The sequence below is a fragment of the Procambarus clarkii genome, chromosome 37 (assembly GCF_040958095.1).
Source record: "Procambarus clarkii isolate CNS0578487 chromosome 37, FALCON_Pclarkii_2.0, whole genome shotgun sequence".
Classification (NCBI taxonomy): domain Eukaryota; kingdom Metazoa; phylum Arthropoda; class Malacostraca; order Decapoda; family Cambaridae; genus Procambarus; species Procambarus clarkii.
The window spans coordinates 23,580,293-23,591,082 of record NC_091186.1 but is presented as its reverse complement, the minus strand read 5'-3'; the positions used below and the strand labels follow the sequence as shown (position 1 = coordinate 23,591,082).

Here is a 10,790-nt window from a genome sequence, read left to right as displayed (position 1 = left end):
CTTAACCCTTCAATTGCCCATCGCATCATATGATGCTTTGACCGACTTGCAGTAAATTGCGCATCGCATCATGTGATGCTTTGGAGCACTACAAGATTTAAACGGCCCGCGGATACATGGGGTTCACCACACCTTCATCAGGGCTCTTTCAAACAGACGCCATTTTTTTTTTAAATCGTGGGCCAATAATATTCATGCTATTATGTAGCGATGATATTATTACAGAAGACCCCTGACTGTGATAAAACTGACCAGGGTTCTGATAATAGCAGGATTGTGGTGATATTTAGCGCTGTGCGCCATGGAGGGAGGAGTAATGCTGTGGGAGGGGAGGGTAGTGGCATTTTCTTCTGTGTGGCCACCTTTTACTGAATGCACTCACCATACCAGCTTAGTGGTATGGTGAGTGCACACAGTCAGCTGGCGGCTTCTTCCCTCACACATTCAGGGTCAAACGCACTAAAATTTCACCCCCAACAATACTGTTTGTGGTGTTAATACCCTATATACAGACATTATATATAAGTATCTACATGTTTTGTTCACCATAACTGTTCAACTAAGCTGATATAATGCCCAAAGAACATAGTGGCCACCCCTACCAACATGACAAATCATGCAGATGTTGCCACACCCATCACCAAAATGTCTTCTTCCCCCACACTCCTTTTGCTGTTATTACAATATATATACACGTTATATATAAGTATCTACATTTGTGTTCACCATAACGAACCACTAAGTTGGTATGCTGAGTGGCAGTGGCAGGCAGTGGCAGCCTGCCACTGGCTGCCACTCCCTCCCTCACCTCACTCGCCACCATTCTCCTCCCACCATACTGTTTTTGCTTTTATATACAGATGTTATATATAAGTATCTGCATGTTTTGTTTACCATAGTGAACAACTAAGCTGGTATAGTGAGTCCAGACAGTAAAAGGTGGTCACAAAGAGTCAGCAGACAATGCTACCTCCCTCACCACCAAGATTACTCCTCCCACTACAGCGCTAATTATCACAACAATCCTGCTGTTATCAGAATCCTGGTCATTTTTATCACAGTCAGGGGTCTTCTGTAATAATATCATTGCTAGATAATAGCATGAACATGTATATTATGGCATATTTAGGTGATGCTGTGGTCACAAGCTGAACAGCAGTGCTGTGAGCTCATGCTGCGTGCGTCAGGCTTGGTGGCTCACTCAATACTGAGGCCTCTCACACCCGGGAATTTGGCCTACGATTTTGTTTAAAAACAGTGTCTGTTTACAAGAGCCCTGATGAAGGTGTGGTGAACCCCGTGTATCCGTGGGCCGTTTTAAATCTTGCGTAGTACTCCAATACATCATATGATGGGATGTGCAATTTACAGCAAGTCACTCAACCCATCATATGATGTGTTGCGCAACTTAAGGGTTAAAGGTTAGAGTTTATGAAAGTTAACATAAAAATCACGAATATCTCATTGAAGAATAGACAGACAAAAATAAAGAGAGAACAGAAGCAGAGATAACAAGGGAGAAACAAAGGCAATGAACAACACAGTAGACTAAGTAAGACCAGGATCAGTGAAATTGGGGTTACGGGGTATAGGCAAAGCAAGCAAAGACAATGGAGTCAAGGGAGCAGGAGGATGAATCATGTCAGCAATTACTCCAGCTTTAAATAGGGTTGTTTGCAACAATATTCCACTCTAGAGACTATATGTTTAATAACTACATACCTCATATTTCTTCAGTCTTTCCTTCAGACTATGCTCCAGTTGTTTGTGTTCCTTCACTGTCTCCTGCAAAAGGGTTCTTAATCTTTGATCAGTGAATTGGGGTTATGGGGTATAGGCAAAGCATGCAGAGACAATGGAGTCAAGGAAGCAGGAGGATGGATCGGGTCAACAAATAATGGATCAAGTCAGCAAGCTTTGAATAGGGCTGTTAGTTTGCAACAATATTCCACTCTAGAGACTACAATATGTTTATTAACTACATACCTCATATTCTTTTAATTTTTTCATGAGATCTTCGATCTCAACTTTTTGTTCATTATTTTCTTTTTTGAGATCTTCGATCTCTTCTCTACCCCACACCTTCCCTTCAATTATTATTGAAGGTGAAGGTGTGAGGGAGTCTACATCTTCCCGATACTCCGGGACTATCTCTGATATATCTCCGGTGGTCCTATGGAGAGAGCAAAAGGCCATTAGTGAAACAGAGATGAATCCGAAATATTTTCTCTTATGCAAAATCTAGATTAAAAAAGTGTTGAATGCAATGAAATGCCAGTTTCTGGATGAGCCCCAGAGGCTCCCTGAAACTATCATACACTGATTAATGCCATATTACTCGGTGCCATTAGTCGCAAAGTTCTATTGGTCTACAGAGGGATACAAGCCAGAACCAGGTCTCAAGAGGCAAAAGGAGTGATGGCCTTTGAACACTTCAATGTAAAGTTATTTATACTTGCCACCAACTGGGGAAGGAACCCAGAAAGAGGCAAACCAAAAGACTGCATGGTTAAAACTAAAGACCACAGCCTGAAAATTGCCAAAATGAACCAGCGTTGAATGTAATGAAATGTCATTTTCTGGGCGAGTCCCGGAGGCTCCTCGTAGCTTACTGGACTGATATGTTTCTAGACCATTTTGATTGAAGTTCTTGTGTACCAGGGACCACAAGCAAGAACCTAGCCCCCTCAGAGAGGCACGAGGAGCAATGGCCTATAGAAACCCCCATGTGGTTAGAGGCATTCCATGTGTGCCAATGACCGGGTTAGGCACCCAGAAAGGTAGGCGTCCCAAAAGAAACCTGGTTAAAAATTGCTACCGAAAGCCAAATTATCAAGCAGAACTCCCCAATCTGAAAATGAGCAAACAAGCATGACATCATTACTGTCGTTGTCTGTGCAGCTCCCCCCCTCCCCAAGAGGGGGAAGGGAGAGCCCCAGACCCCCGTGCTGGTCATGCCACCCCAGTTCAGAGGTTGAATATAAAAAAACGTGAATATCTCCGACCGGAAGATTGCCGAAGAACCTCCAGGATTCGCCCAGAAAATGGCGTTTCATTACATTCAACGCTGGTTTCCTGTGGATAGCTCCTCTGGCTCCCTGGAGCTACCTAACCACAGAAAAGGAAGAGAGAGACGTACCTGGGAGGCTGCCGCCATTCACACCAACTCGAAGTTGAGACCACTAGCTGCAACCTGCGACCCATAGCGACACGCCTGACTAGGACCAGGAACACAAACGAGGTAACGGGCGGCCAGGACCCTGTCCGACCTCCAAAATCCTCGCGCCCAAATGTCAACTCAAGACATATCACCCAAAAAGCAGCAGCTAGAGCAGCAAATTAGCGAACGTCATGGATTCGAGGATAGACCGCAGGCTGGCTGGAATGAATAACCCTGCAGATGACCTGGGAGACCCGAACCCACAAACAGTGGAGGAAACGGAGAACTCTTAGCATATCCCCGGCCACAGAGGCCATGGCGCACGAATAATGGTGAAGAGCCGCAACCGGACACAAAACATGGTGCACTCCCTGGCCAAACCAACCAAGCATCAACCCAACAGCCCTTACGGAAAGCCACCGTTCCATTCTTCGCCAGAAAAGAGGGAGACTGCTGAAAATGAACAAACCTACCACCAGGACAGAAAGAGCAGAAAACCGTGCATGGGAAGAGAGCATGAAGCTTCCCAACCTGACCCCCAGAAGCTAATGCCAACAGGAAAAAGAGCCTGAGAGAAACAATCCAGAACTGAAGGAGCCACAACAAACCAAGGAGAAAAGAGAGCACCCAGTCCAAAGACCAGGACAACTCAGATGGTGCATGAGCAGGCCGAAGGTGCACAGTGCATAATGCTTGCGGAACGGAGCGGAAGTAACAACCCTCAGAATGCAAGCAAAAGCGGCTCTGCCAACACCACACGATTTGAGGCAACAGTATTCAGCATCAAAAGACAGTTTCTGAAAAAGTCGAGAGAAAGGACAAAACAACCAGATCCGAAATAGATGACAATCTACGAAGGGAGAGAACCCGGCAGAAAGAACACCAGGAAATTTCATACTGTCGCCGAGACGAAACTCGCAAGTGGGACACCATCTGTGAAGCCACCTGATCACCATGCAAGTGGTGATAAACCAGGTCAGAAAGACACAAAGAGCAGAGAAGACCGAACCAGCCACGTACCATACTGGTCCAATCTGCTGAAAGAGGTGGAACTGCAGGAAACTTCGCGGGTTCGAACACTGAACAAGCAGCGCCTGAAACCAAAGCTGGGTCAGCCACCAAGGGGCCAACAGGACTACTCTTCTCTGGGACGGCTCTAAAAGAGCCAGAAGTCACTAGGAGACCAACACCAAAGAGCCAAGGACCGAAGAGAACCCACACGGGTCAGGCAAGGAACCACCGGAGTACAGTCCAAATGGAGCCTGATCATCGAAACCCGAGCGACCCGCACCCTCTGAAGTGACAGCCAAACAGGCGCGAACTGTGTTGTGAGCCCTACTGAAGGACGGAGCCCACTGCTCCTGGCCGGCCTGGTGAGCACTGGTCACAAAGCCCCAGCCAAGAGACAAGGCATCCATAAACACTTTGAGCGAGGGCTCAGGTAGGATATTCGTTTGCCTTGTTCGGGTAGAAGGTAGACACAGTAGTCGCTTCTGTATATATTTATTGACTGAGATAGCAAGGTATATATCTGCCTAGCCGAGGTCCTTCTACTCTGAGCCTGTGAGGATAACTGAGGCTGCTGGGAGCATGGCTGATGCTCCTCTGTCTGGCATGACGTCGGAGGCCTACTTGCCTGCGATTGGTTACATTTCAACTGACAGAATTTGAGTATAACAAGGAGCCACGGCACTGAACACCGAAAAACACAGAGAAAGCTGGCGATGCTGCAACCAACGCAAGGCCTCCAGAGGCCGAACCCAACAATCATGAGAGAAGTGTAAGGGAGATCCCTGAAGGAACCAGAACAGCTGCTGAAGCCAAACCCGACCCGGCGGGTAAACAAGCACAGCGAAGTTCAGAAGTCTGCACAGCTGCTCAAACAACCACTGAGGGACCTGGGGGCCCTCCAGAAACAAAGGCGGGACTGCAGCCACAGCAACAACACCAGAGGGAGAGACAAGGAAGCAGTCCAAGAGTCCAACACAAGACCCAGCCAAGTCCAAACCGGGATGGAACCAGACGGGACTTTCCCAGGACACCAGGAACCTGAACTCGGTGAACTGGGAAAGAACTATCCCTCCAGTGAGCAGACAAGCCGACTGGCTGGGAGCCCACAACCATCACCCATCGAGGTGGGCTAAACCCAAAATCTAGTAGATGTAGATGGGCCACTACGAACCGAGCAATATGCAGAAAATGCAAGGTGCCAGAGACCAGCCAAAGGAAAGACAAGGAAGACGAGAAACAGGACGCCCCACCACGAACATAACCAGTCTTTGAACCCCAGAGGAAGCAGGTTTATGCCAACACGCTGCCTGCTGGGCCAGAGACACCACCCAAAAACCTGGCCCTAAAAGAAGCCAGATTTGGGACAGTAAATCATCCAGAAGGAAGCCAGTGGTACAGACTGAACAAAACCAGAATGAACCAAAGAACTGCACAGACCCGTTGCAGGACCGAAACAAGATGACCTGACGGAGCGAAGTGGAAAAAGCATACCCCTTGAGCCCCGAACACCCCAAAGGAGAAGTTGGGTGGCTTGCCCAACACCACCATATGCCGGAGGACATGACCAGAACTGCCCACAAATGCAGATGATGAGTCACAATAACGTGGTTGAAATATGTTGACTAAACCACACACTAGAAAGTGAAGGGACGAAGACGTTTCAGTCCGTCCTGGATCATTCTCAAGTTGATGAGAATGCCCACAAATCATGGGACCAAGCGTGGCAATCTGAGCCAGCCACACCCCCAGCACCCTTGCCACGGGGCAACCCATGAACCATACCAAACTGAAGAAAATGAGCTATCAGGGATAAACCTTAGTATGCCTATACCCAATTGCTAGTGAATTACAGGAATAAATCTTAAATAATGGTAGCGAATGGCATGAGCATCTAAGACCTGTGTGGACTTACTAGGAACTAAAGTTCCCTGGATCTCCAAGTTGCCATGAGAGGAGGCAGATGAAAATTTGCCATAACTACTGCACTGCACAGAGCACCTTAAAGCACCCAATCGTGGGTGTGCAGAGCACCATATGGTTCTTTTAGGTATAGGGAGTGATTCATAACTCCAGTGGGTACACTGGACTCGCATCCTGTGCCTTAGGATTTCAGTAAATAGACCCCACCTGGAAAAAAAATGGCTGCGAGAGCCTCAGTACCGAGAGAGCGACCAAGGCTGGCGCATACAGGAGCAGCTGACAGTACTGCTATGCAGCTAGGAACCACAGCACCACTTAGTAATTATGAGTAAAATAGGTAATTGAAATTAATTTGTGCTGAGTATCAAAGATGATCCTGAATGTGATAAAGACTATGTACAATGTACATATATCAGCAAATACAATGCTAGTTATGATATTCACAGCATGAGGTATAGACAGCACCCAGCCATTGTTTCCTGCATCTACACCTCATGAACGATCTTATGTTCCTTCACAGTATAACCGTTGAAATGGATTCATATTCAGGATTTTTGTGACAGGAATGTGATAACAGCAGTTATGTAGCTAGTCATAGTGAGATGTGTAGAATATTGGAGTCATACTTGTCTTGCATCATGTGATTGCTGGTGTTGTCTGCTTGTGGCTCCATGCTGCATTTTGATTTCATCGCCATACCCACCAGAACTGCTTATTAGTTTGTTATGGTGCATATAAATGTTGACAGTGTAATAACAGCAAGAACACCATTTGATTGATCTAAGAACATAATATACATGTCACCGTATATGAGCCCAATATTTTTTAGAATGGTGATGCTCCACACATTTAATTACAAAAATTACACAAATTACATGCTATTGAATAATATTACTGCAAAAAACTAGATTAAAACCATTCACAGACGCTGAAATAATTATGTAAAGATGTATTTGGGGCAGCCCCTGCCACACACCGTTCTCGGTCGCTAGGCTGACCTTTGATTCTTGTTCTGTGTATATAAACTCAACACACGATCTTTGTGGTTCATTATGGTGCACAAAAATTCTGATAGTTATATGCATGGGTATATAGTGTAATGACAGCAAACACACTTTGATTGATCTCAGAATATAATATACATGACAACCATAACACACACAAATCACAATAGCGTGATGCATCAAATGAACAAATCCACAAGGGCCGTGATGAGGATTCGAACCTACGTCCGAGATCATTCCAGACGCTGCCTTTATCTATTGTAATGAAGTAAGGGCAAAGAGGGAAAACGGCCTATTGACATAGCTCGAGTGCATGGGGGAGTTGTGTAAAACCCTGGTTTGTGTCTCGGAGAGGCTGCAGGATCCAGTAAGTTCAGTAGAACTTCGGTTTCAACTCTTTTGACCATGTCGTAGCTCCGTCGATAAAGGCAGCGTCTGGGATGATCTCGGACGTAGGTTCGAATCCTCGTCACGACCCTTGTGGATTTGTTCATGTCACCATATATGAGCTCCCTAATTTTGAGCATAGCAATGTTCCATACATTGAATTATATAAATTCCACCAATTGCACCCTTTTGAATAATAATAATACAGCAAAAAAACAGAAGAAACGAATGAGAGACATTGAAATAATTATGAAAACTGGCGGAAACTGCCGCCCCACAGAGTGGTGGGGTCCAGAGTCCCCAAGTGCCTATTCACTCGGCACCCATATATTTCTCCACTTCTCAACTCCATCCTGTTTAAAGTGTGTAACTGCACTTTGGTAATTACCACAGTGTAAGGAACAGCCACCGAGGGCCTTTCCCAGTGAGGTGGCATGAATAAATGTTACTGCTCCCTGCATCTCTGTGAGGAGGTAGTTCTGATTCTGATCCCATGTAGACCACTAGAACTCTGTGGCTAATGTGACCCAGTAGATGGTAACCACATAGCTTCACGTTACTACAGAGGGCTCCCTAAAAACTCAATACTGCACTGTATTTACGTTTCAAAGAGTTTGTAGGTCTTGGCAAATTCTTCGGTGTATGCCTTGGTTATCCCGGCAAACATCCTCTTCACCCGGGGGTAGAAATCCTTGATGTTAACAAAAGGCTCATTTTCTTCATATATTTGAAGCAGAGCCTTGTAAATATTTCCACTGTGCAGAAGCACCACACTGCCTGATGAAAAAAAAGAGTACAGACATTAATTTAGTAAAGTACATGGTAAATATACTTGAATTTATCTGAGGGCCAGTAGCACTATGTAATTACCTAAGTGTACCTAAAGTGTAGTTACAGTACTCCAATACATCACATGATGGGATGTGCAATTTACAGCAAGTCACTCAACCCATCATATGATGTGTTGCGCAACTTAAGGGTTAAAGGTTAGAGTTTATGAAAGTTAACATAAAAATCACGAATATCTCATTGAAGAATAGACAGACAAAAATAAAGAGAGAACAGAAGCAGAGATAACAAGGGAGAAACAAAGGCAAAGAACAACACAGTAGCTAAGTAAGACCAGGATCAGTGAAATTGGGGTTACGGGGTATAGGCAAAGCAAGCAAAGACAATGGAGTCAAGGGAGCAGGAGGATGAATCATGTCAGCAATTACTCCAGCTTTAAATAGGGTTGTTTGCAACAATATTCCACTCTAGAGACTATATGTTTAATAACTACATACCTCATATTTCTTCAGTCTTTCCTGTAGACTATGCTCCAGTTTTTTGTGTTCCTTCACTGTCTCCTGCAAAAGGGTTCTTAATCTTTGATCAGTGAATTGGGGTTATGGGGTATAGGCAAAGCATGCAGAGACAATGGAGTCAAGGGAGCAGGAGGATGAATCATGTCAGCAATTACTCCAGCTTTAAATAGGGTTGTTTGCAACAATATTCCACTCTAGAGACTATAATATGTTTAATAACTACATACCTCGCATTTCTTTAGTCTTTCCTTCAGACTATGCTCGAGTTTCTGGTGTTCCTTCACTGTCTCCTGCAAAAGGGTTCTTAATCTTTGATCAGTGAATTGGGGTTATGGGGTATAGGCAAAGCATGCAGAGACAATGGAGTCAAGGAAGCAGGAGGATGGATCAGGTCAGCAAATAATGGATCAAGTCAGCAAGCTTTGAATAGGGCTGTTAGTTTGCAACAATATTCCACTCTAGAGACTACAATATGTTTATTAACTACATACCTCATATTGTTTTAATTTTTTCATGAGATCTTCGATCTCAGCTTTTTGTTCTTGATTTTCCTTTATAAGATCTCTGATCTCTTCTCTACCCCACACCTTCCCTTCAATTATTATTAAAGGTGAAGGTGTGAGGGAGTCTACATGTTCCTGATACTCCGGGACTATATCAGATATATACATATATTTCTCCACTTCTCAACTCCATCCTGTTTAAAGTGTGTAACTGCACTTTGGTAATTACCACAGTGTAAGGAACAGCCACCGAGGGCCTTTCCCAGTGAGGTGGCATGAATAAATGTTACTGCTCCCTGCATCTCTGTGAGGAGGTAGTTCTGATTCTGATCCCATGTAGACCACTAGAACTCTGTGGCTAATGTGACCCAGTAGATGGTAACCACATAGCTTCACGTTACTACAGAGGGCTCCCTAAAAACTCAATACTGCACTGTATTTACGTTTCAAAGAGTTTGTAGGTCTTGGCAAATTCTTCGGTGTATGCCTTGGTTATCCCGGCAAACATCCTCTTCACCCGGGGGTAGAAATCCTTGATGTTAACAAAAGGCTCATTTTCTTCATATATTTGAAGCAGAGCCTTGTAAATATTTCCACTGTGCAGAAGCACCACACTGCCTGATGAAAAAAAAGAGTACAGACATTAATTTAGTAAAGTACATGGTAAATATACTTGAATTTATCTGAGGGCCAGTAGCACTATGTAATTACCTAAGTGTACCTAAAGTGTAGTTACAGTACTCCAATACATCACATGATGGGATGTGCAATTTACAGCAAGTCACTCAACCCATCATATGATGTGTTGCGCAACTTAAGGGTTAAAGGTTAGAGTTTATGAAAGTTAACATAAAAATCACGAATATCTCATTGAAGAATAGACAGACAAAAATAAAGAGAGAACAGAAGCAGAGATAACAAGGGAGAAACAAAGGCAAAGAACAACACAGTAGCTAAGTAAGACCAGGATCAGTGAAATTGGGGTTACGGGGTATAGGCAAAGCAAGCAAAGACAATGGAGTCAAGGGAGCAGGAGGATGAATCATGTCAGCAATTACTCCAGCTTTAAATAGGGTTGTTTGCAACAATATTCCACTCTAGAGACTATATGTTTAATAACTACATACCTCATATTTCTTCAGTCTTTCCTGTAGACTATGCTCCAGTTTTTTGTGTTCCTTCACTGTCTCCTGCAAAAGGGTTCTTAATCTTTGATCAGTGAATTGGGGTTATGGGGTATAGGCAAAGCATGCAGAGACAATGGAGTCAAGGGAGCAGGAGGATGAATCATGTCAGCAATTACTCCAGCTTTAAATAGGGTTGTTTGCAACAATATTCCACTCTAGAGACTATAATATGTTTAATAACTACATACCTCGCATTTCTTTAGTCTTTCCTTCAGACTATGCTCGAGTTTCTGGTGTTCCTTCACTGTCTCCTGCAAAAGGGTTCTTAATCTTTGATCAGTGAATTGGGGTTATGGGGTATAGGCAAAGCA

General features: G+C 44.3%; 1 protein-coding gene and 1 long non-coding RNA gene across 2 annotated transcripts; both read right to left on the bottom strand.

Annotated features, from left to right (window-relative positions):
• Window positions 1-1,565: 1,565 nt before the first annotated feature.
• LOC123753623 (probable DNA double-strand break repair Rad50 ATPase) lies at window positions 1,566-9,460 on the bottom strand. Its single transcript, XM_069336909.1, has 7 exons — window positions 9,281-9,460; window positions 9,017-9,079; window positions 8,769-8,831; window positions 8,427-8,454; window positions 8,085-8,259; window positions 1,987-2,173; window positions 1,566-1,785 (listed from the first exon to the last, which is right to left on the bottom strand). The coding sequence occupies exons 1-7, from the start codon at window positions 9,458-9,460 to the stop codon at window positions 1,708-1,710; spliced, it is 774 nt and encodes a 257-aa protein (XP_069193010.1). The 3' UTR covers window positions 1,566-1,707.
• A 409-nt stretch (window positions 9,461-9,869) lies between these two features.
• Window positions 9,870-10,484, bottom strand: LOC138372066 (uncharacterized). The gene is made up of 2 exons (XR_011230675.1): window positions 10,420-10,484; window positions 9,870-9,910 (listed from the first exon to the last, which is right to left on the bottom strand). It is a non-coding gene; the product is annotated as an uncharacterized lncRNA (long non-coding RNA).
• Between the last annotated feature and the right edge of the window lie 306 nt (window positions 10,485-10,790).